Source organism: Mustela lutreola, chromosome 4 (assembly GCF_030435805.1).
Source record: "Mustela lutreola isolate mMusLut2 chromosome 4, mMusLut2.pri, whole genome shotgun sequence".
Lineage (NCBI taxonomy): Eukaryota > Metazoa > Chordata > Mammalia > Carnivora > Mustelidae > Mustela > Mustela lutreola.
This window is the reverse complement of record NC_081293.1, coordinates 88,121,315-88,146,091: the sequence shown is the minus strand read 5'-3', so window position 1 is coordinate 88,146,091 and position 24,777 is coordinate 88,121,315. Positions and strand designations below refer to the sequence as shown.

The following is a 24,777-nucleotide window of genomic DNA, read 5'->3' as shown; positions in this document are numbered from 1 at the left end:
CCATGTGGTTTTGATTTGTATTTCCCTGATGCTGAACATTTTTTCATGTGTCTGATAGCCATTTGTATGTCTTCTTTGGAGAAGTGTCTGTTCACGACTTCTTTTTTGACTTGGTTATTTGTTTTCTGGGCATTGAGTTGAGAAGTTCTTTATAGATCTTGGACACCAGCCCTTTGTAGCGTCATTTGCGAATATCTCCTCCCATTCTGTGCATTGCCTCTTTGTTTCGTTGACTGTTTCCTTTGCTACTAAACCACTTTTAGAAAATAAAAGGCAATCTGGGGGCACCTGAGTGGCTCAGTTGGCGAAGCGTCCGACTCCTGATTTTGGCTCAGGTCACGATCTCAGGGTTGTGAGACAGGGCCCTGCATTAGGCTTTGTGCTCAGTGGGGAGTCTGCTTGGGATTCACTTGCCCCCTTTCCCTGCCCCTCTCCCTGCTCATGTGCTCACTCTGTCTCTCTAAAATAAATAAGTCTTTAAAAAAAGAAAAGGCAATTTAAAGCTATTAGCATTTACAAATCAATAAATTATTAAGTTTTCGAAAAATCACATTACAAGCAAATGCCCAAAACACCAGGGAAAGCAAATCTAGTGCAAATCTCACCGGACAGGATTAAGCATCCTTTTCAATAGGTTTGCTTTCTATGCCCAGTGCAGCTGGCCCTTCCCACCACACACTCATTGCCGTGAAACAGACACTTTAGGAATTACACATTTTATTATTCCTGAAATTTTTTCCCTAAAAACAGAAAAGCGGCCTATGAAATATAAAATAAATAAGAAGAATCTGGTAGTCTTATAGGGGTCCAGTTTCAGTGCAGCAGCATTTTGCTGTTCCTCTCTTTATTTTATAAAGGTCTTTACTTCGCCACTCGGGAGGAATTTATTTTCTTGATATCAACCTGACTCAGAATCAGCGTCCCATTTTTGAATTTTCCAATCTGCCCAATCCGTCTGCTGGACAAAATACTGGGAGCTGATTTCTTCTTTTTGGATTTCCTGCAGTTAAAGGGAGAGAAAAGTACCAGAGTTAAGCTTATGAAGAAGGACAAGAGGATGGCAACACCAGCAACCAAGTGACCACGGTCCGCTCCTGCAAACTCCTGGGGTCATCCTGTGCACACCACCCTCCACCACCCTACCGCAACCACCACCCACCTTCCTGTGGTCCCTGAAACAGGCCAGCCGCCTTCCTGTCTCGGGGCCCTTGCACTGGCTTCTTCTGCGGAGAATGTTCTGCTACTGATCTTTCTAGGCTGTCCCCTCCTCTTCACTCAGTTTTCAACTCAGAGGTCACCCCCCTGCTGAATGACATCCCAGCCCTCCCACCCCCAGTGATATTCTTTTATAATGCTTTACTGCAACCTCCTCACAGAACCTGACATTCCCATGCTTACCTGTTTGTAGGTTTTGAGGTGTTTCCCTCACTACAATGTAAGCTCCCCAAAGGCAGGTATACTGCCCCCCACCCCGGGGCGATCATGGCTGAATTCCCGACACCTGACACCTAAGACACCTACGTGCCTGGCGACAGAGGCATGTGGCCAGGACAAACGACCACCCATGCACAAGCTCACTAAAGAGTCCAAGAAAAGGGTTAAGACAAAAGAAGTCAATTCTGAAACGGTAATTCAGGGAGCAAGGAAAGGCATGTTTGGACCAAAGCTAAGACACCAGCATGAAGAGACTCGATGATCTGTTCCTCAGGTCACGGTGCTCTGCCTCCTGTGGTACGGCAGAGAACAGGACACGGCCCTGGACCCCGGTGCCACACAGGCAGGCTTTTAGCGCGGGCTGGGAATGTCAACCTCAGTTTCTCCACAAGTCACCTGAGCTGTCTGATCTTTGCAAATGGGAGCCTGGAGGAGATTCCTGATTCAGTTCTGAGGCAGCTGTTCAATTTGGGACACTGTCTTCCCCCTACCCGGGACTTGCTCGGAACACATGAGGGGCAGTGAAGCACTCTACCGGGCTAGAAACACCAGGTAAACTCCAGGCGTTAGTTTCAGAACTCATCAATAGGTTTACCCAGATCATTCCTCCCCAGTACTTGAGGATGTCACTCACCTGTCTTCCTGCCCTCTCCTCTTCTTTTTCTTGAAGATATCTGTGTCCTGGGCCTGATTTCAAAATTTAGGATAATATACGTGTCAATAGTGGATAACGGAGATTCAAAAACAGATAAGAAGTATGTGATCAAAAGCCAGTGAGGTGGGCGCCTGGGTGGCTCAGTGGGTTAGGCCTCTGCCTTTGGCTCAGGTCATGATCTCAGGGTCTTGGGATCGAGCCCCGAATCGGGCTCTCTGCTCAGCAGGAGGCCTGCTTCTCTCTGTTTCTCTCTCTCTCTGCCTACATGTGATCTCTGTCTGTCAAATAAATTTTAAAAATCTTTAAAAAAAAGCCAGTGAGGCACCATTTACTTTTCATCTTTTTCTCAAGCAGGCATATTAAACATACCCTGTTTCATCCTAAAGCTCTTTCAAGAGTGTCAAAGGTCATTCCAGAAAAAACTGACAGGAGAAACATTCCATCTTTCACTAAAGGGGAAAAGGAGGGAGCACAGCATCTACCTCTCTGTCATCTATCATAAGCCCTTGTGTTCTGTACACTGTAAAACGCAACATAGGAGAAAGACCACAATAGCTGATGGGATCTGAGCAGGAACTCGCTATTTCAGAGCAAACCCTTCACATGAATATGCCGGCTTCCCTGGCTAGTGTTAGAGAACAAAGCTGACTTGAACAGGGGAAGGAACGATCATGTCACTCTCTACCCTACTGTGGCCACTGCCTCCCGACTCCACTGCGGCCAACTGCGGTCACCTCCTCGTTCTAGCTTGGTAACAAAATGGCTTTTACTCGTACCATTCTCTTTTCTTCTTCCTTGGCTGCCTTCTTTTCTTTGATTTGCTCCTGCAACACCTTGTAATTCACGTAACTGTTTTTGGGAGGCTGAAATGCAACAGGAAAAATAAAACCTAGAGATACCATTTTTTTATTTTGCAAGGATCTCCCAGTGACCTCACCTCCCCTGCCTTGCCCTGGGTTCTCCCCTTTCCTGTAGGTATCCCGTCTGCTGATGAGACAGAAGCAGCCCCTCACCTGCGCACCCAGCATGATGGCGCGTTCCCGTTCCAGGAGTCGTTCCTTCCCTTTTCCATAACCCGTGATCCCGAACCGGTGCACTTCCAAGCGAGCCTGTGGACGCAGAGTGGAATGAACCCCAAGTGCATTCCAGAGAACCCTGGGAAGAGATCTACCTCTGGGGTAGCCCACGTCAGACACGATGTGCTGGAGCGGGAACTCTGTCGTGCTGTGGGTTACAGAGCTCTGTGGCGGTCTTACGTAATTTCTTACCATAACCTCCCAACACTCGTTTTCCCGGGTTGAATTTTGGGCAGGTGAAGCAACAGACCTAGGATTAAATGCTGAGCTCTGCAACTAGGATTCTCTCTGAAACAAGCTACTGCCCCTCCAGACAGGAATTTCCACTTAGAAGTCCCTCTGTACACTCGCTCCCTCTGAGAAACCACTTCTCATAGATGCTTCGAACACAGATTTGTGTTTGTTTGTTTAAAGATGCTGCAGAGGAAGAGAAATGCCCTTTCTCAGCAGTGAATTACCTCCTCCTATCTTTTTTCTCATGCATTTTAAAAACGTAGTTACAACCGCAGAATACACACTTCCCTCCCTGCTTCTCGACTTACCTCTGCATCATGGGCCCTGCAGCCACAAACCAGTGTGTTTTAAGTGACAGCCTAGTATTCACCACCGGAAGGCAGGGGATTTGCTTAACCATTATTTCAACCACTGGACATGGAAATATATATATATGCATATATAAACATATATATTTTTGGGGGGGGCACTCCAAAACTGAAAAAAATGAAGTTTCAAAACACATACCTTCTCTAAGTTAAATTCTTGTCTCTCCACACCTTTCTCAGGGATACTAGTTTTGGTCTGAAAAGAAAAAAATTCTTATTAAGATCCTCTGTGACTGTATCATGGGAGCATTTGTCACCAACAGAGCAGTCATATTTTAAAAAGCCTTGAAACTGGCCCAGATGCCCAAATACCAAACGATAACACAAGCATGTTACATGGAAGTCTTCATCAAAGAAAAATAGAGAAAAAAAAATGTTAAGGTATCAAAGCTTAAGAAAGGATGAGCATTTTTTTAAAAATACAAAACTAGACAAACCATAAGTGACTCTTAATCTCAGAAAACAAACTGAGGGTTGCTGGGGGGAGGGGAGTCGGGAGAGGGGGGTGGGATTATGGACATTGGGGAGGGTATTGCTATGGTGAGTGCTGTGAAGTGTGTAAACTTGGCGATTCACAGACCTGTACCCCTGGGGATAAAAATATATTGTATGTTTATAAAAAAATAAAAAATTTAAAAAAAAAACAAAAATTAAAAAGATGATGAGAGAGACCAAAGTCTCTCATAAACCACATGCAGAAGATTCTGTTCAGTGGGGGTTTAGAAGAGGGTTAGTGAGCAGGGATTCTGGAGGATAAACACTGTATATCTTTTTATTATTTATTTTTTTTTTTAGAGGAGAGAGTGTGTGTGCATGAGTGGGGGTGGGGCAGAAGGCAGGGGAGAGAGCGTCTTGGGCAGGCTCCATGCTCAGCGCGGAGCCCACTGTGGGGCTCTATGTCATGACCGAGATCATGACCTGAGCTGATATCGAGAGTCGGACACTTAACCGACTGCGCTGCTCAGGCGCCCCTTAAACATTGTATTTAAATAACTCTTTCCCTTTTTCTTCCCATCCACCCATTAAAATAATGGCTAACAAAACTCTCTTAACTAAATATTTTTACAGGAACACCACATTTCTAGAAATGGAGATTTGGTTTATAAGTCTCAATACAAAATAAAGGTGCTGCAAATGCCTTCAAAGCATGTGACTCTTCACACCGACACGGCCACTAGCTATGGTTACCAGCCCACAGAACTGACCAGAAGCTTGAGATCTGAAGGAAATGTACTGTCACATCTGGCTAACAGCAGTGGTCACCACTCTACCCCAGCCACCAAGTCTGGGCCAACAGAAAGCAGGGTCTGAAAGCTGGGGAGCCTCCAGACGAAGGACCCTTGCAGCCGACCGCCCACCAGGGAAGCACCTCCCGCCCATCCTGCTCAGCAGGGGGCGGTGTGGAGGGCCGCAGCAGTGCCCTGCACCACACCCTGCTGAGACAGGGGCCTCGATCACAGCTGTCTGCAGGTCTCTGGGTCCCTCCTGGACTCTGGCTGATCCTGGTTGTATTGTGGGTCTGTGGGTCGATCACTGAATGCTTCCCCAGGTGACAGGCTCTCTCCGTGAGGCCATGTCCTGACTTCCCAGAGGGGTTCTTACGAAGTGGAAAGAGTGCTCACTGCTAAACGTTATTGGGGTCCGGGAAACGGGAAGGCGTGGCCAGTACTCTCAGTGTTGACTGATCCATTACGAACGACGGCCCCGCTGGGCAGTCACCACAGTGCTGCTCACCCACTGGCACGCTGCACAGTGACTCCTGGCAGGACAGACAGAACACGGCACTACAAGGAGGTCTGCCAGGCTCCAAGCATGTGGCCCCGGTCTGTGCTTACAGTCACAGTAAATGCATCTTCCACGTTACTTTACCAAAATTCCTGACTTTGATGATGCTTACGATTTTCCTCACTCCTGTATTTCACAGAATCAGATGCCTTAATTAAGACCACGGGCACACAAAGGATGCCAGGCGCTTCCGTTCTTCTTCCCCAGAAAGTCTTATTTCCTGTTCCATGCCTGGAAAAAAAATGTCTTTACCCTGAAGTTAAAAATCCTTTGCTGCTGGCATGCACACCCAATCTATTTACTATGATAAACAGTACTACTTCTTCTGGCTTAAGTCTTAATGACTTCGGGATCACCCAGATCCTCAAACACAAATGGTAAGTTAAAGAAGAGAAACTGTGTGCGGTTCACAGACCTCCAAAATCCTAGGAAACATTTACCTCCTTTTCTAAAAATTTAAGTAGTTCTCTCTCTCTATTCTTCCCTCCCATCCGTCCAACGAGGCACCAGCTAACCAAAGTTTTCTGAGTTGAAAATTTCGTTCAGGAGCATGAGATTCCCGGCATTACTGGAGATGGCACAGGTTCCCTTGGCTGCCCCACTTCCAGAACATCGCCGTGAGGAAGGAACATCTAGGAGGACCTAAGCGCTGTAATAAAATACTTGGCTACCTGCGTGACTGTCACCGTGGGGCTGAAAGCCTTGGGTCTGGGGACGAGAGTGGCCCACAGAGGAGAGGGCCACAGCTTCCGATGTCCCTGCTTTCCCCAACACCAACCCCACAGAACACCCCAGAGGCTGCATGCAGGCCTCAGTTCACCCCGGCCATGGGGACACCGGGCCGAGGGCCTGTGCAGGCCTGGGTTGCAGGTCTGGTGGGACATAGATATGTTGCCATTTTCAAGCCCTCTGTTTACATTTTGCCAGAAATATCTCCGCTTTGCAGCTCTCGATTTGTCTGAGAAAAGGTCTGGATTCTAGATCCTTGTTTATCATAAAGGCGAGCATTCTTAGCTCACTATTTGCTCAGTTCATAGGCATGACCCTGTCAATATCTAACTTTTATTCACAGTTTTAAAGAACTTTCAGTCCATTACTTAGCATGTATTACCTGATTTAGAAACCATCAGGGCTCCTCCCTGTCTGCTCTCCCCTGGTGCTCACTGCAGAAGGCAACACTGGGTCCTCCCCTGCTTCTAGGCTTCCCTGCCTACCTGAAGTTAGGTAGGGCTATGTGAGTTTCTTTGGCCAAAGACACGTGAGCAAAGGGGAAGGATGCCCCTTCCATAAGGAACCTCTAAGAGCCAACCATCGACTCCCCTTCTCCGCCAGAGCAACTGAGAGCTTTCCAGCTGGCGGAGTTCCTATTATCCTGGGCCCCTAGACAACGACAGTGTGTGACAGCACACTGTCCTTGCCAACCCTGATGGACATGTAAAAATAATTAACTTTTGCCTTCAAACCACTAAGATGTAGGGACTAAACTATCGAACCACAGACTTATCTATCCTGACCACTAGAGCTATAGGGTCCCACACACAGGAAAGAGAAAGCTTTGCACATTTTGAGAACTTGCATGTCAGGCTCCGAAGACAGAAGAAAGCTATAAAACGAAGGAAGAGTTTGGGGTGCGAGATGAAGGCCGGCAGGCCCCTGGGGCTCGGTGAACGTGTCCATGGGCTGACTGGCTGCACTGGTAAGATTCTTTTCTTCTACTAGTTACTGCCCAACCTTTGTCCAGAGAGAGAGCAATTGGGTAAGTAAACACTTTCTTTTTTACCAGCCCTGGATTTGCTAAAGAACAGGGGTGTGGGGCGCCTGGGTGGCTCAGTGGGTTAAGCCGCTGCCTTCGGCTCAGGTCAGGATCTCAGGGTCCTGGGACCGAGTCCCGCATCAGGCTCTCTGCTCAGCAGGGAGCCTGCTTCCCTTCCTCTCTCTCTGCCTGCCTCTCTGCCTACTTGTGATCTCTCTCTGTCAAATAAATAAATAAAATCTTAAAAAAAAAAAAAAAAGAACAGGGGTGTGGAGCAAAGTTACAGGGTGCCCTGGAGGGTAGAGGATTTCAGGGTTGAGCCGCAGGGAGGGATCAAGATATTGCAGAGGTCATGAGAACAGTAAGCACTGAGGCGGTAACATGGGGGACAGGTCTTTCTTCCTGGTGAAGATTCCCAGTCCATGCGCTTCTGTTACTCAAAGGACAAGGAGCCTAACCTAATCTGCTCGCTCTCCACTCGCTTGCTCTCTGTCTCTCTCTCTCTCTAGCGAACAGCTTTCAAGTCAGAAAGCCTGGGGTCTGAACCTGAGCTCTGGTTCTTACTTCACATCCACAGTCCCTTCTGTGGAATCCTTAGAAAATTCAGAGGCTTTCACATTTTAGGAAGGTCACGCTGCCAACGTACTGAAGACAAAATACCACTTGAAGCGGGGGCCACGGCAGAAGCCCGTCATTAAGGACATTCGTATCTCTGCCGCACGAGCTGTGGATATTCAAGCCAAACGGAACAGACAAAAATAATGCCTAAGCCTCGTATGAGTTCAGGTCAGGTTTTGCTACCAAATAAACCTGCACCAAGCTTCCAAACAAAATCAAACCAAAGCTGTGCCTTCCAAAGCTCTGGGCTTCTGTAACTGCAGAGAGAGGGCAGCTGACTGTTGAAACGTGGGGCAAGTATCTTAGTCTCTCTAGGCAGCGATGAAGACAGGGAAACTTGTCAGGATTCAGGGAGATAAGGAATTAGCGACCAGACTAAGTAAGTAATCACTCGAGCGGCAGACAAGCCCCATAAATGTCAGGTGTTACAATGATCTGCTACGTGCTTGGGAGCGGTCTGCACGCACCTGTGTGTGGGCCACAGGAGGCAATAGGCCCTTCGGATCTAGAGTCCACTGTCCTCGGATTTCTAGGATGTCTTTTTTTTTTTTTTTTAAGATTTTACTTATTTATTTGACAGAGAGAGATCACAAGTAGGCAGAGAGGCAGGCAGAGAGAGAGGGGGAAGCAGGTTCCCTTGCAAGCAGAGAGCCCGATGTGGGGCTCGATCCCAGGATCCCAAGATCGTGATCTGAGCTGAAGGCAGAGGCTTTAACCCACTGAGCCACCCAGGCGCCCCTAGGATGTCTTTCTTATCTCTTTCTATGGAGGCTACAAAGGAGGCTAAGGTTCAGGACACAGATGATGCTAAGGGCGAAGAAAATACCGAGAAGACACATCAGCCAAGCAACTCTCGGCTCTTTTCCAGGTGCTAACCTGGGGCTTTCACTCCCCCTCACAGGCAGCCTCGCACTCAGTCCTTAAATCCCAAGTCCAGGTCGGCCCCGGCCTGGCCCTGCACCACAGCTCATCTTCTCTCCCCTCTGTCCTACACCGCTAGGCTTCCAGCTCCCAGACCCCCTCAGGCCTTCTCACCCCCCCGGGCACTCTTCCAGTGTGTTGGCTCTTCCGGCTCCTCTCAGGGGCCAGCGTTAGCAGAGTGTCACCTCGTCCTGAGACTGCCTGCCCACTCCACCGAAAGGACGCTCTGTCTCTTACTCTCAAAACCCTATTTCTTTCCCTTAGAGGGTTCAAAACTTTTTTTTTTAAAAGAGTTTATTAATTTGAGAGAGGGAGGGAGGGAGAGCGAGCAAGCTAGCATGAGGGGCAGAGAGAGAGGGAGAGGCTGACTCCTGGCTGAACAGGGAGTCTGAATATGGGCCTCGATCCCAGGACCCTGGGATCATGACCTGAGCTGAAAGCAGACACTTAATCGACTGAGCCACCCAGGTGCCCTTTAAAACTCTTTTTAACTATATTATTAATTGACTTGGGATCTGACTCTAGCAGTAGACTGTATACTCCACAAGGGCAGAGGACTGTATCTCGTTCACTGCTGGATCTAGTGGGTCTGGCAAGTAGTGGGCACCCAATTATTTGTGAATAAATGAGTTAAGTGCATAAATGATCTGTTACCTACTATTTCCTACCAAACTACTTCTATAGTCACTGCTTTATAAAAGGGATAGGATCAGGAAGTCCATTTATAGGTTAGACAGTTGGAATGGGTAAAATGTTCTATAAATGGTGGCCAAGTTCCCTGATTAATCCATGAAATGGAGTGATGTTGGGGATGGGTTTCCCCACAGAGCCAACAAGCAAATGCTCCCACACCAGCTACAATTCAACTCAACTGTGACATGCTCTACCTGGAAATGGCATCAGATTGCACAGGTTATGGGCTCAGTCCTACAAGACAGCCGCCCACATCACTCAGCAGCCACAAGCCCGTGCTGTCGCCTGTCTGTGCTTTGGACCAACTGCCTACAGATCAGCAGCTCCCACAAACCCCCTCCTTGGGTTCGATTAGTTTGCTAGAGTGGCTCACAGAACTCAGGAAAGCCATCCACCTTACAGCGCACTGGCTGACTGTAAAAGGATGTAACTCAGGAACAGGCAGATGAGGGGACGCACAGGGCAAGGTATGTGGGACAGAACGAGGCACTTCCATGTCCTCTCTGAACGTGTCACTCTCCAAGCACCTCCACACGGTCACCAACCTAGCTCTCCCAACCCTTTGGGTTTCTACGGAGGCTTCATTACTTAACTATGCCAGATTAAATCGCTGGTCACAGGCAGTCAATTCAACCTCCAACCCATTACTTCTCCCCAGAGGTCAGGGAGATGGCACTGAAAATTTCTAAACCTCTAATTGTGCAACTGATTCTCCTAGCAACCTGTTCCCACCTTTAAAGCATTTCCACATCACTTGCTAACAAAAAACACCTTTACATCCCCTAGGGAATTACAGGGGTTACAGGAGTTCTGTGCCAGAAATGAGGCACAAAAACCAAATATAAATATATTTCTCATTATAAATCTCCATAGTACACCATGGACCCTGTTTCAATACACAATGCTGTTTAATCACAGTATATAGGTCACAGGTCCAAGTTCTAGGGAAAGAAGGTCACTTCTGGGGTTCAGGCAGGGCTAGCTGGGTTGTCCAACTTGTATCTCTCAAGTATTCTCCAAAGACAACCAGCGGACTCCATGTGGGCTGTTATTACCTTACTAGCTATTTGGGCGGATTCCATGTCTGTCTGAACTGTCCTACAATGACCCGAAGCTTTCAGAGAACAGGGACCACAACTATTATTTACTACGTTATACAAACCCTTGGCATAGCATGACTTATCCTAATTACTCCCAGCTGACATCCTTAGCTGACATCCCCTTTACCAGGATATGCCATTAATACCCAGCGTTCTCTTCCTCTGTATTTGTTTACAAGTCGCAATACGACATGGAGTTTTTTATAGGCGTATGTGTTTTTATTGTGTTCGTTTTTGGTCTCCTTATCCAGACACATTCATGTGTTCAAAAGATACGTTTTAAAAAGAAGGAAAGGGAAGGACTGCCCGGGTGGCTCAGTGGGTTAAAGCCTCTGCCTTCAGCTTAGGTCATGATCCCAGGGTCCTGGGATTAAGCCCCACATCAGGCTCTCTGCTCAGCGGGGAGCCTGCTTCCCCTGTCTCTCTGCCTGTCTCTCTGCCTACTTGTGATCTCTGTCAAATAAATAAATAAAATCTTAAAAAAAAAAAAAAAAAAAAAGGAAAGGGCAGAATGCCAAGAGCAACTGAAAAATTTTATTAAGGTCAGAAAATCCAAAATGTTGGATAAGCTGAGGTTCCCAAGAAAAGCCAATGAAAAAGGCGTCAATCAGAAGAGGATGAAAAAGGATCTAACAGCTGGAAGCAGATGTTCTGTTACTAAGAGACAGAGAAATGCACTCACTCAATGCCAACGTTTTTGTGCTATTAGAAAACTTTCCATTCTAGAAAGAACCCAACGAGTGTAAGAGGAAAGAGAAGACCGAGACACCTGAAGAAATGAGAGAGGTACACAGATGTTTGTGTTAAATTCCCCAAACCAGAATTATATATGATGCAGTGTTCAACCTTTTTCACTGCATGGCACACACAGAAAATACTATGGTACACAAGGTTTGGTGCACAAGGGTTTGCTATCGTAATACTGACCACTGTAAGCTTCCCCGGCTGGCCAATGTGGTGACTCTGACCAGCTGAATGGCCAAGGAAATCCACTCCCTGGCCTACCTGTGACAGCTCCCACTTCCTGGCCTACCTGTGACAGCTCCCAGTGTTCCAGTATTTGGAGTTGGAAACTGACCTAGAATCCTAAAATAAAGGTAGATGATTACAAAAAGCACTATTAGTCTTTGAGGAAGACAAGCTGGTGAACCTGACATGAAGAGCTACCTGAACGCTAGGAAAGATACCACAGCTGGGTTTTTTAAACCACAAACAAGATGCGGTAAGCACTGGATGCTAGCACGTGCTCACACACGTTCACCAAGAATGATGCAAGCCTGACTATCTTTGCAGTGGGTTGAATTGTGGTCTCCAAAAAGAGATGTGACCATGTTCTAATCCCCAGAATCAGTGAATGGATCTTATTTCTAAAAAGGGTCTTTACAAGGGCGCCTGGGTGGCTCAGGTGGTTAAGGAACTAACTGCCTTCGGCTCAGGTCATGATCCTGGAGTCTCGGGATCGAGTCCTGCATCAAGCTCCCAGCTTGGTGGGGAGTCTGCTTCTCCCTCTGACCTCTTGCCTCTCATGTTCTCTCTCTCTCTCTCTCAAATAAAATAAAATCTTCAAAAAAAAACAAAAACAAAAAAGGGTCTTCACAGTATAATTAAGGATCTCATGACGGGACCCGTCCTAGATTTCGGGTGGGCCCTAATCTCAATGATAGCTGTTCTTCTAGGAGAAAGGTAGAGGGAGATTTGAGACTCCGATGAGGAGTTGACGGTGATGCAGCCACGAGCCAAGCCTAGAGCCACAGGTGGAAGAAGGAAGGATTCCCTTTCGGAGGCGAGTGTGCCCAACCAACACCTTGATGTCGGCCTTTCTGGCCTGCAGAACTGTAAGAGAACAAACATCTGCCCAGCAGCCCTAGAAAACCAATACAGTCCCCTTTTCCTCTGATGATAGACAAAAGTTTATAGGACATGAGGAATGCAACAGAAATAGAATGCCTGGATTTTTGCACGGATCCTTAATACCCTCGTGGGGAAAGTTGGATAGGCAACTACACCTCTCTCCTGGACCGAATTTTGCATGAGACTTAACACATTCAGTCTGGGAGAGATTACTGCTCAGTGAAATCTAGCTGCTTTCCACCGGAATGCAAGTTCCTTGAGAAAAAGCAGTTTTGTCTCTTTTGTTCAATGCTGTATCCCCATGACTTGCGGCCAGAAATAGTTGACTGACTGACTTTTCTGAGCACCATCAGGCAGAAGGCTTATCAGCATGGAAGGGTACACTCAGAGGCTTATGTTCCTCAAACTCTGTACATGCCTAAGGAAGTCTTGTCTTCAGAACTGGCCCTCCTGGTTCCTGAGAGCTGACCAATTGGGTGATAAGAGTGTTTTTGCATCCCCAAGGCCCTGAGCTAAGCTGTACTGAGTTTGCCCAGATTATTTATAGCAACAATGTGATTGATGGTTAATATCTACTTTTTTCCTGGGTGCCTAGAGCCTCAGTAACTACTGTCAGTCTGTATGTCTACTTAACGCATTTCTCAGTGAAAACTGTGGATACCCAGGCTGGGGTGAAATTCCATGGCTGGCCAACACCCCACAAGCTGTCACACGTTGCCACTGGGGGAATGAAACACATCCCATGCAATTCCACTGGGAGGGGACATCTACACACTGACACCTGGTTTCCTCCAGGCCTCCCTCCCTGCACTTTTTTCCTGCACTGCTTTTATTCTGTATCCTTTTGCTGTGGTAACTTGTAACCATCATGGTGACTTCATGCTGAGTGTTGAGGCCTGTGAGTGCTTTTCGCAAACCATCAAGCCAAAGGGTGGTCTTGGGGATCCCTGACACGGTCTAAAAAGACAGTCATCTAAGGGAGTCTGGCAGGCTCAGTTGGTACAGCCTGCAACTCTTGATCTTGGGGTCATGAGTTCAAGCCCCATGTCAGGTAAGAGTGCTTAAATGAATAAAACCTTTTATATGTTTTTTTATTAAAAAAAACTTTTTGAAAAACAATTTATTTATTTGAGAACGAAAGAGAGACAGAGAAAGCACGAGCAGAGGGAGAAGGAGAAGGAGACTCCCCGCTGAGCAAAAAGCCTAGCTCCCAGCACCCTGAGGTCACAATCTGAGCTGAAGGCAGCCTAGCAGACAGAATCACCCAAGCAGCCAAACCCTTTAAAAAAAAAAAAAAAGAAAATGGAAAAAGAGAGAACAAAGAAAAGATGCCGCTCTAAAACTGCGATATCAGGGCTTTCACCATATACACAGAAACTAACCAACTCATTACCTGTGTGTTTTCATCTCGATCCAGCTTCTCTTTTCTTTTCTTATTTCTGTTGTGAAATTCTATCACCTCTACTGGCCCTCTGGGGTTCTTCAGGGTTGGGGGAGATACCACAGCACTAGGGGCTTCTGGTCCTGAAGGGGAACCAGTGGGGGTCACAGCAGGGGCACACCGCAGCTCTTCTTGGAGTTCCTTGAAGAAGCTGGAGGCACTCTTCCTTTGACCTCTTCCAAAGGAACCAGGTAGGGGAGCTGGCTCTGCTGCCGCCACCGGCGAGACCGGCGTTTCGGCACCTCTCTTCTTGGTTTCTCCTCTCTTCCTGATCCTTTTCTGTTCTGGTTCATCTTCTGTCTCCTCTGTTTCTTCAAACACAGAGCAGGAAAATAAATAGCTTTGGCTTTATCAAATTGTCAAATCACGTGAATGTGTCTGTATGTACGCCACAGCTATCAATACCCAGAAATACAAAGAAACAAAAGATTTCTTTTTCTTCAAATGGGATGATTTTTGCACAATTCTGGGGCAGGGGTATTTTTATTTTCTTTTAAAATTTTAATTCAATTAATTAACATATAAGTATTATTGGTTTCAGAAGTACAGGTCTGTGATTCATCAGTCTCATATAATACCCAGTGCTCATTACATCACATGCCCTCCTTAACACTCATCACCCACTTACCCCATTCCCCATGCCCCCTCCAGTAACCCTGTTTGTTTTCTATGATTCTCTTACGGTTTGTTGTATTTGCACAATATGTAGAATCCAAGATGCAACATCTTTTGCTAGGTAACTAACTATGGTCGTGTCTCTGACCCACAGTGCAATTACTTCAGCCCTGACCTCAGTCCATACTAAGAGCAACCTCAAGGCAACAGTCTCCAGGGAACTGGCAATCCCCATTGGCTCACACTTTGTGCGAAAAAGGTCTGCCACTACAGCTGATGTTTTATTTTTTGATACTCTCTAGGGTTGCGGGTGGGTATTACAGTCTTCCCATTTTTTTTCAGTTATGCATTAGGATGAACCTACGACAAGTGGTTCAATGTGAACACATTAATTTTCTACGAAATCCCTGTATTGCCTCTATGTTTCACCTGTTCAATTCTGACCAGCCACCTGAAGACTCTGACATCAAGTGCTCACCTGCACCGCAAGTATCACAGCGCTTTCTAAATACCGACTGATCATTTCTGTTTACTTATATACAAGGTACCTAAACTTTGGCATTGGGCACCTAAAAATGGGTAGTTACGGCCCAAGCCTTCAGAGCTCCTTGAATAATCTCAAGCCTGTGCTAAATAAACTATATTTAGGATTTGGCAGAATTTTCTTTTCCTCTAGTTTTTAAACCTCTCAAGGCCAGAGACTAAGTCTTCTCTGTCCTCCGATATATTCCCAAGGGGGTAGAAACGTCCTGTCCACAGGCCAAGTCAATACAAGGCGAGGGGCAGAGGCTGGACAGTCTGGACACTGGAACCCACGCTCTGCAAATTAACAGCTAGGTGAATTTCGGTAAGCATTTTAACCCCTACGGCTTGTTTCTACATTTGTAATAAATGGGATTAATGACCATGTATTTCACCAGAAGTGAAGATTAAATGAGTAAATACATGAAAGACGGGAACTATATGGCAAATTCTCCATACTTTTTAGCTATTATTTTTACTGTGTAAGTGAGCTTAGAATCTTTTTTTTTTAAGCGTTTATTTATTTATTTGACAGAGATCTCAAGTAGGCAAAGAGGCAGGCAGAGAGAGAGAGAGAGGAGGAAGCAGGTTCCCCACTGAGCAGAGAGCCCGGTGCCGGGCTCCATCCCATGACCTGAGAGGAAGGCAGAGGCTTTAACCCCAAGAGCCACCCAGGTCTCCCTCCCCCACCAGCTTAGAATCTTGAGCAATGGCTCCCAACTACAATAGCTTTTGCAACAGCACGTTACAAATTGAAGAAATGTTTGCTCCTTAAAGACACCAATGCCCAGGCTATCTCTTGCCTGAACAAGGGATGTCACCTAACCTGGACCAAATTCTCCAGAATGTGTGGAACTGTCCTTTCCTACTAACGTGCCAGGCGGTGGCCAATCTCAAATAACCGTTTTTCTCTCCTTCTCCCCAAACAAAAAGAGAGGACGGCCAACTTGGTGGAAGGAAGTCCGCGGGGGAGGAACGCACTGAAGGTTGGGGAACTACGGAGACAAGGTGGCACCAGGGCGGAGTGGGGCAAGCGGGCTTCGCAGACGGCCGGGAAATGTCCACCGGGTGGGGTGGGGGGCTGTGCTCGGGAGCCCAAGGTCCTGCGCGCATCACACGCTGCAAGCCTGAAAGCCTCGGCGCTTCCGACGAGCAGCCACGCCGTTGCCCACACCCAGGGACGGCTCGGGAGGCTCGGTCCAAGAAGAGCCACGACCGTGGGGCGCGGGGAAGGGGACCTCTGTCGGAGGCGTGTGCTGCACCCACCCCGGGAACCAGGTCGAAAAGCTGAGGGGTGCTCCACGTGCAAGGGCCGAGGGCGGCCCAGTCTCGAAGGTACAGCAGACCCTCAGCGGCCAGTCCGCTTCCCACGTGGGCCCCGAGTTCCCGCACTCACCCAAATCGTAGAGGTTCCGGAGCAGGGCGTCCAGCAGCGTCTGCGAGCCGGGAAGCGCGCGGGCCCCCAGCCCCTGCTCCTGAGCCATCCGGGGCGGAGGGTGGGGTGGGGGGCGCCGCCGCGGTGCCGCCCACAGCCCGCGGGGCACCCACACTTCCGAGTTCCGACGCGCTGCGCGCGCGCGTCGCAGGTCCCGGCGCGGCTTCCGTCCTGGTTAAGATGGCGGCGCCCGGGGTCCTGTGGAGCGGCCGCAGAGGGTGCCGCCGCCCTAGGCGAGGTCGGGCCGCCCAGCGCGGAAGAACCGCCCCCAGCAGCAGCACCACCACCGCCTAGCAAACATTTTCAGGCCCCGCCCGGGACGGCAGCCGCACCATGGATTCTTCCAGTTCATCCAACTCTTGTTTCTCCGTCGGCTCCGCCAGTCCCGGCGCTGTCGTGCTCCTCTACTCGGTAGGCGCCCGGGGGAACGAGGCCCGGGGCGGGGCCGCGAGAGAGGACACCCCCACCCCCAACCCCGCTCGGTCCCGGCCTCCCACGGACCACGACCCCTGGCCGGAAAGAGTGGGTGCCGGGGCCGCCGAGGAGGGGTTAGGTGGTTGACTTGGTTTCCAGGGCAACGGTGTCTCGCCGCGCGTGTAAATGCGTGTGTGCTTTTAGAAGTTTCTGCGGGCGATGGTTCCTCTGGTTCCTTTCCACTCGCTGCTCCTCGTTTCCTCTACCACGCACGGGGCCTTCGGAAAGCCCGTGGTACAGGAATGAGGCGTGCGAGTTGGCTCTCCGTCTCCGGCATGGGCTGCCTTTTGGTTAAACCTGAGAAACCTGCGGGTCTGACCTGGCCGGAGCTGCATCAGCGTGCGGCTCCCCAACCCGCCCTTTTGTTGCTGCCGTTAGGTTCCTGGGAGAAGAGTCTTTGGCTGGTATGTGGGCATAGAGTTTGTAAGACGTGAAGTGTTTAATCTAGAAAGATTGGGAACTTCTGGAAATTTTTATTGCGTTTTTGTCTTCATCCGTACTTTTCGCGAAAGTCATTCTGGAAGACACCAGAGGCCACCCAGCCTCTCCCAGCTTGCCCTACAACCCCCAGCCCCGTCCTCCCTCTCCTGATTTTAACTGATCTTTTTTGCCGCCGCAATGTTGGTCACTCACAATTTATGTGAAGAAATTATGAGGTGAGCCCTTTGTAGTTCTCAGGGTGGTACAATTATGGGGGAACTGATCTTTTTCTTTTTAACCACTAAATTAATTTTTATCTACTTTACAAGGAAATAAAAGAATGCATTTTCAAAGCATGTTACTATGACAATTATGGGGGAACTGATCTTTTTCTTTTTAACCACTAAATTAATTTTTATCTACTTTACAAGGAAATAAAAGAATGCATTTTCAAAGCATGTTACTATGTCCTGCAGGTTAGTGCCAGTTTCTGACTTTAATGTTAATGTGTGTAAGAAGGTCATAACAGGGAGAAGATGAAACAAGATAGATGAAAAACTTGGTTTCAGAAGAGAACCAATATATACCGCTGTATATCAGGGAAACAAGTTTCTCCATGTTCCAAAGAATACTGGTGTCTCTGTTTCCGTGATGTAGAGAGCTCTGGGCCTATAATTTCTGTTAACTGTCCACTTCTGTAGGGTTAGTACTTTAACCTGTCTTCTCATCCACCTTCTTACCCCACACCTCTGTAGTAGAACTATTTTGACCTCGTTTTCTGACTCTGGTATTCCAGAGCCAAGGTGCAGCGACGCAGGTTGCTGTGTACATCCGCTAGCTTTTTTCTGCCCTAAACCGGTTTGTGAGTTGACTGCAACTTTGCACCTGTGTGTTAAAGGAAAGAACTGGTTTTTTACTTCCCCGTTTACCCCTGGTTCTTTCATGATAACACTTTTGCCAACTTTCTCACATGAAAAGTTAAAGCAATTGTATGTGAGCTTTTTCTGCTTCTGAAGCTGGACAGAACCCTCACTACTGCCTAGTCTACTTTCATGATGACCTGAACTTTTTCTTACTATTTCAGGCTGGCCTTCCTTCCTCAGCCACAGGTACTGTACAGTACTCTAATATGAGAGTAGTGCTCAGAGATATTTAAGATACTCCTGATTGCAGCAAACATTACTGCACTCCTTACCTGTAGCATCCTGCTCATTCTCCACTCCCAAGATGTGGACGTGAAAGATCTACCCCATGTGTCCTTGGACTTGAAGTCACAGCAATAAACAGAGTTGAGATAAGGGCAATGACCGAATCACGCACAGTATGTTGTTGGAGGAAAGAGAAGGAGCACCGGACCTGTTCCAGGCTTCAGAGAAGGCTTTTAGGAGAAGGTGATACCGGAGCTGAGTTTCTGAGGTGTGACTGGGAGATGAGGGAGGAGAAGACTGGCCCAGGCATCCCTGTAAGAAAGCCAGTTCTTTGCATGTTTGAGAGAACCAAGAGGTTAGGTAGGGGTCAAATAAAGGAGACGTGAGAAACAAAACTAAGGAAGTAGGCAGAAGGTACTTCCTAAGGGAGTTTTATATACCAGGTTTATACCCCTTAAGGATAAAGTCTTCACTTTCTGAGGGAGCATTTCAGGATGATCAGATTTGTATTTTTGAAAGTGTAAGACTAGGTTTCCAGAGTGGTTGTTTGTGTGGATAACCTTTACTTGAGCACAGACTGTAGGAGAATCTGATTGGAGAAAGGAATCGGATGCCAAAAGCGGGGAGATCAGCAGAACACTACTGCAGTAATTCCAAGAAGTGATGAAAGCCTGAGGCAATGGCAGTGAGCCTGGGGAGAGGGGAGATGGGCGAGTGTGTGTGATATTTAGGACAGGGGAAGTGACTAAGGAAGAGGAGGTTTCTGTGATTTGGCCTCTGGGTGGATGTTGATGCCTTTTGCTGATAGGAAATCTGGGGAGAGGAACAGGTTTAGTCGGGGTAATATAATAATTTCAGTTTGGCATGTGTTCAGTGTGAGACGCCAGTGGTAAAATGAATGACTTTTAACTAATGGATTATTATTATGGACCTGAGAACTTACAAAATGTAGGGGGAGACATCCAGATAGAGTTAGAAATATGGTACCAGAGCAAACAAGGTCTGGCCTAAATCTATGGATTCGTCAGACATCAGCCAGTAGATTGTATGAGAAGCCATAGGTCTGCCAGAAATCTCTCCTCAGAATGAAAAAAGAAGAGTGGGGCTGGGGAATTACTGGTATATCCAGAACCCAAACTATGATTTCCTGTTAAAGTCTGAATGAAAAATCTGGACTCCTTACAACATCTTACAAGACTATGTAATTGCTACCTCCCTGATTTTACCTATCTTGTGCACTGGTTTTCAACCACGCTGGCCTTCTGTTTCTCAGACAGTAAGCCTGCTCTCTCAGGAGGGCACGCCGTTCCTTCTGTGTGGCATGCTCTTTTCCCAGAAATTGGCATTGCTGCTCCCCACCCCGATTTTTTTTGAGGTCGCAGCTCAAATATCACCTCTCGAAGAGGCCTTACCCAATCATTCGATCTAAAGTAGCTCTCCAGTCACTCCTTCTCGTTACTCTATTTTCTTCATATTCCTTTTCCAGGGTTGTGCTGCTCTCAAAGCTCATTGTTAATTTTCCATGACGTTTATGAGCCCATTGTTGGAACACAGCCGCTATTAAAAATTAAAGATTAAGTTTTACAAATTTACAGTTAAAGAAATTGTTAAAAACAAAAGTAACAAATACTAAAAACTCAGCACTTCCTAATTATTTTACTAGATTTTACTATTATGTATGCTTTTAGGTTATTTATGTCCGAGACGCTGGGAGATGGCTATCCTATGTAATCATGGCTACTACACAGCTCTCCCCAGCTCCTTGTTCAGTGAGGTCATGTTGGTAGCTTGAAATCTGCCATGGTGGGAGTGTAAATGCCACCGAAATTGGCAAGTGCTATAAATCAGGGCTCTCATGTAGTTAAACACTCACCGGCATGCTACCGCTAGTACGCCTAAGTAAACTTGTTTATTTGTTGTCTGTCTTTCCTTAAGTGAGTGTAGGCTCCTTCAGTACACATTCTTTATTTTTTCTTTAAGTTTTTTTTTTTTAAAGATATTATTTATTTATTTGGCAAACAGAGGTCACAAGTAGGCAGAGAGGCAGGCAGAGAGAGAGGGAGAAGCAAACTCCCGCTGAGCAGAGAGCCCGATGCAGAGATGCAGAGATCGATCCCAGGACCCTGGGATCATGAGCTGAGCCGAAGGCAGAGGCTTTAACCCATTGAGCCACCCAGGCGCCCCTTTAGTACACATTCTTTGTCTGCTTTGTTCATGCTTTATTCACAGCCTGTGGACCAGTGCCTGGTACATTGTGGGCTCTTCGTAACTCTGTTGAATGAATGGAGCCTCCAGGGCTTCAAAAGAAAGGTACGAGGGGCGCCTGGGTGGCTCAAGGGTTAAGCCTCTGCCTTCAGCTCAGGTCAAGATCTCAGTGTCCTGGGATCGAGAGCCTGGCATCGGGCTCGCTGCTCAGTGGGGAGCCTGCTTCCCTTCTCTCTCTCTGCCTGCCTCTCTGCCTATTTGTGATCTCTTTCTGTCAAATAAATAAATCTTAAAAAAAAAAACAAAACAAAACAAGAGAGCGGTACGAGGAGAAGCCTGTTTACTCGCAAATAAGGAGGGGGCTGCTGTAAAAAGTAAGAGAGAAACAAAGTGGAGAAATAACCTAGACCTTTTTTGGGCTCCTCTTTGTATTGTGCTCCTGGGTAAGTAGACTTGTAAATATATATATCTTATGATGGTAAATACTTCTCCATCATGGTTTTGGGAAGGCCAACGAATGAGTAGTTAACACTCAACCCTAGCTGCATGTAAGAGTCACTGGGAGTACTTTTAAAAATCATTCTGATGCCCAGGTACCATTCACAGACCAAATTAATCAAGAATCTCTAGGGGTACCCGGATGGCTCAATCATTTCAGCGTCTGACTCTTTATCTCAGGGGTTGGTCTCAGGGCGTGGAGCCTACTTAAAAAAAAAAAAAAAAAAAAATTTCAAGGTGCCTGGGTGGCTCAGTCATTAAGTATCCGCCTTTGGCTCAGGTCATGATCCCAGGATCCTGGGATGGAACCCACATCGGGCTCCCAGCTCGACCAGGAGCCTGCTTCCCCCTCTCCCACTCCCCCTGCTTGTGTTACCTCCCTCGCTGTGTCTCTCTCTGTCAAATACATAAATAAAATCTTTAAAAAAATAAAAATAAAATCTCTAGGGGGGCCTGGGCATCAGTACATTTTTTAAGTGCCTAGGTTATTCTCATGTGCAGCCTGGGTTAGAAACTGCTGGATTAGACGTCAGCTGGGCCAGAGTGGGAGAAGTGGGAGCGTTAGCCTGGGAGTACTAGGGAGCCCTCATCTGCAGGGTTCAGGAGGTGGCTTCATTCAGTAATTTATTTTTTTCATTCTACAGTGATTGAGTGCTTACTACGAAGTGAGAAGACAAAGCATATAAGACACATTACCTACACAGACAAGAAGTTTATAGGCATGTAGGGGAGATACCAATCCAGGCTAATGACGTATTTTAGATGCTGTTATGAAAGGCTCAGTCAGGACTCAAAGAAGATGATCAATTCAGTCTCGGTTGAGGGGGGAATCGGGAAATGGTACACAGAGGTAAACATGAGCGGTGGTTGATGGCTGAGTATTCCCAGGTGAACAGTGCAGAAAGGGTCTCTCCCTGTTTCTCTGTCTCTCTCCTCTCTCCCCCTCCCCCTCTGTATATATGTATATACACACGTATACTTGTATGTATTTTATGTATTTTGTATATATTTTACATATTTGTAAACATATGTAACCTGTTTATAAATGCCTGTATGTTAATATATATAATATATATTTGTCTCCCCAGCTGATTCTGATCCTTTTCTCTTTCCACCCCCAGGACCACTAAGTGGAAAGTCTCTGAGTCCCCTTTTATCTCTAAAATTATATAATTTATGATAGCTTGTTGCATTGTACCAAGTCTGAGTCTATATATAAACTGCCTTTTGTTTTTCTAATGAGAAATGTGAAGTTTGAGAAGGTTCTTGAAACTTAGAATCAAGAGCATAGTATGTTACAGGGAGTTGCCGTTTTCCACCAGAATTCTAGCAGTTAGATTTTTCCCATGTATATTCTCCATATATGTGTTGATGTTTGCATATTCATATGTTTTACGTGCTACCCTTTTTATGTTGAAACTCACAAATGGTCTTCTGTTTATATTCTTATTAACCTGGTCGTGTTCTCAGTTTAACATTCTGTATCTTTTTCATTACTTCAACATATAGTTGTTCAATTATGCTATATTCCAAAAGCAGCTTGGTGTTGGGAAATACACGTGTTTCCCACCTTCAAGATAATTGCATCTTAGGGAGACAGACATGCAAATGATTGCAGGGTTATGACTACATACCCTAAAATATGTAGGTAGTAGGCAAAGACATTGTAATGAGAAAGGCAGAGTGCATCCTTGTGCGCAGCTCACAGAGGGTTTTCATAGCAGGGATGCTTGAGCAAGAATGACAGAGGAACAAAAAGGCCTTCAGGGCCCAGAGATGAGCAGGGACCAAGGCCCAGAAGCATGTCCACAATAGATTGTATTAGGGAAAGGTGAATCACTTGCTATCGAGTAGACCTTGAGCATGGTGGGCAGTGAGTCTAGAGAGGGAAAGGACAAGCACAAGTTCATAGAGTTTCTTGTATGATACCAGAAGTGGCTTAGGCCATAATTCTGAAGGAGGTGGGGAGTCATTGAAGTATTTTAACCAGGGAATAATTTGGTCAGAATTGTGTTTTGAAAAGAGCACATGGGAGCATGGAGGGTTGATTCAAAGGGGCAAGGAGTGAGGGGGTTAGAGTGATAAAGTGCACAGGCTAGACCTGGGACCGAGGAGTAGTCCTGCTACATCCTGAAAGGCCACCTGGACAGGATTAGATGGATTAGAGGGAAGAGGGAAGAGGGTCTAGGATAAGGCAAAGGGATGTATGTGGCATGGCCGTTGTTGAGATTTCTGGGAAATAATCAGGTTATAGGATCGTACTGAGGAGAAATGAGATCAGTTTGGGAAAGGCCAAAGGTGAAGTGTTTGCAACTAAATGTGTTTGTCAGGAACTCACATGGGTGAAGAGAACAGAGCAGGAAATTCAACAGCGTGTATAATTAGGATCTAAAGCCAGCTGAGTAGGTGTGAGGACTCAGCACCGTGTATGAAGATAGGAGGGTTGGAGATGTTAACATTAAGGGAAGTGGGAAGAAAGAAGACATATTTTAGTTTGGGGGGGGGGGTTCCCTTCAGGTTGAGAACCACTGGTTTAGGGCAATGGGGTAGATCTTCTGCTGTGACAAGAGTAGTGAACTAAAAACCAAAGTAGGAAAATTTCAGGATGGTTGGAGATGGGGAAAGGAAGGAGCCTTTGGGAATGGCATCAGGCTGGAGGGAGGTCTAGGAAGTTGAAGACTAGAAAGAGACGAGGGTTGAATGATTAAATTTGAAAGAAGTAATAATGTGTGTTGCGTTTTCTTCTAATAGCAACGCATGAAAAATAATTCACATGTCCATTATTAAAAATAATGCGGTGGAAGGAACTTAAAAGAGAGGGAAGCATTTATAACATAAGGTGGAAAAATTACGTGGGCAAATCAAAATGTATGTGTGTCAGGGGAGGGAGTGTGTCTACATGCCCAGAAAAAAAAAGCATCCTTTAAAATGGACCCTGGGTCATTGGACAACAGGTGATTTTAATTTTCTTCTGTGTGTTTTACTGTATCTTCCAGATTTTTATAAGCGCTTTGGTAATTAGGAGAATTTTTTTTTTTTTTATGAAACCGTCTACCTGTTTGAGATAAAGTAAAGAAGTAAAAGTGACCTGATTGCTAAGCATATTTTCTCCAGTAAGTTGACAGCTGCCCCATAGGTTAGTGCAGGATAGATGTTAAGTTCCTAGGGTCTACCCAGCCCCAGATGGAAGACAGCCTTGTGTCAGCAAAACCCATAGTAGCCAGGGAGAAGGGATATGGCTCTTGGCTTCCCATCACAGCCCCATAGATGGAAGTGGCGGGAGCCATGCATGACCAGGCGTCTCCACCATCTCAGCAGCACTTCTCCAGGAGGGTAAAGGCCAAACCCCAGCCCTTCCGTCACCAGGGAAAAAAGTATTTGAAGAAGTTGAAGTTGCCTCCACTAAAATGCTTTAAAACAATAGTTAATACAGGAAAATGTGCATACCATATTTGAAAAGGCAAGATAAAACTATATTTGGTATGGTCCACATTTTGAATAAAAATTGTGTATTTGTGTAGCTGTGAATGG

The 24,777-nt window shown here is 46.7% G+C and overlaps 2 protein-coding genes across 6 annotated transcripts in view; one reads left to right on the top strand and one right to left on the bottom strand.

Moving 5' to 3' along the window:
- Positions 1-700: 700 nt before the first annotated feature.
- Positions 701-16,671, bottom strand: C4H1orf131 (chromosome 4 C1orf131 homolog). 2 transcript variants are annotated; one of them, XM_059170475.1, is made up of 7 exons: positions 16,463-16,671; positions 13,882-14,240; positions 3,907-3,963; positions 3,103-3,198; positions 2,866-2,952; positions 2,069-2,121; positions 701-1,000 (listed from the first exon to the last, which is right to left on the bottom strand). In XM_059170475.1, exons 1-7 carry the CDS (start codon positions 16,548-16,550, stop codon positions 862-864), a joined length of 879 nt encoding a protein of 292 aa, XP_059026458.1. In that variant the 5' UTR covers positions 16,551-16,671; the 3' UTR covers positions 701-861. The 2 variants fall into 2 exon arrangements, with proteins under 2 accessions (XP_059026458.1, XP_059026459.1); XM_059170476.1 differs by having other exon boundaries at positions 13,882-14,234.
- The window catches only part of GNPAT (glyceronephosphate O-acyltransferase), a 36,333-nt gene continuing 27,755 nt past the window's right edge, over positions 16,200-24,777 (top strand). Inside the window, exon 1 of one of the 4 annotated variants that reach the window (XM_059170474.1) lies at positions 16,200-16,401. Coding sequence is in view for 3 of the 4 variants with exons in the window: in XM_059170471.1 (XP_059026454.1) it covers positions 17,218-17,379 (162 nt within the window). In the remaining variant the exon portion in view is untranslated. Of the gene's footprint in view, positions 16,402-16,771; positions 16,913-17,062; positions 17,380-24,777 lie in introns of those variants that run through there. The other 3 variants (XM_059170473.1, XM_059170472.1, XM_059170471.1) reach the window with 3 other exon arrangements.

Excerpts from the sequence above, each read along its gene's own strand:
- C4H1orf131 (XM_059170475.1), bottom strand. The coding sequence starts at position 16,550 with ATGGCTCAGGAGCAGGGGCTGGGGGCCCGCGCGCTTCCCGGCTCGCAG. Across the intron at positions 3,199-3,906 it reads AAGAATTTAACTTAGAGAAG|GCTCGCTTGGAAGTGCACCG; the intron begins GTATGTGTTTTG and ends CTGCGTCCACAG. Across the intron at positions 1,001-2,068 it reads AGGAGAGGGCAGGAAGACAG|GAAATCCAAAAAGAAGAAAT; the intron begins GTGAGTGACATC and ends CTTTAACTGCAG.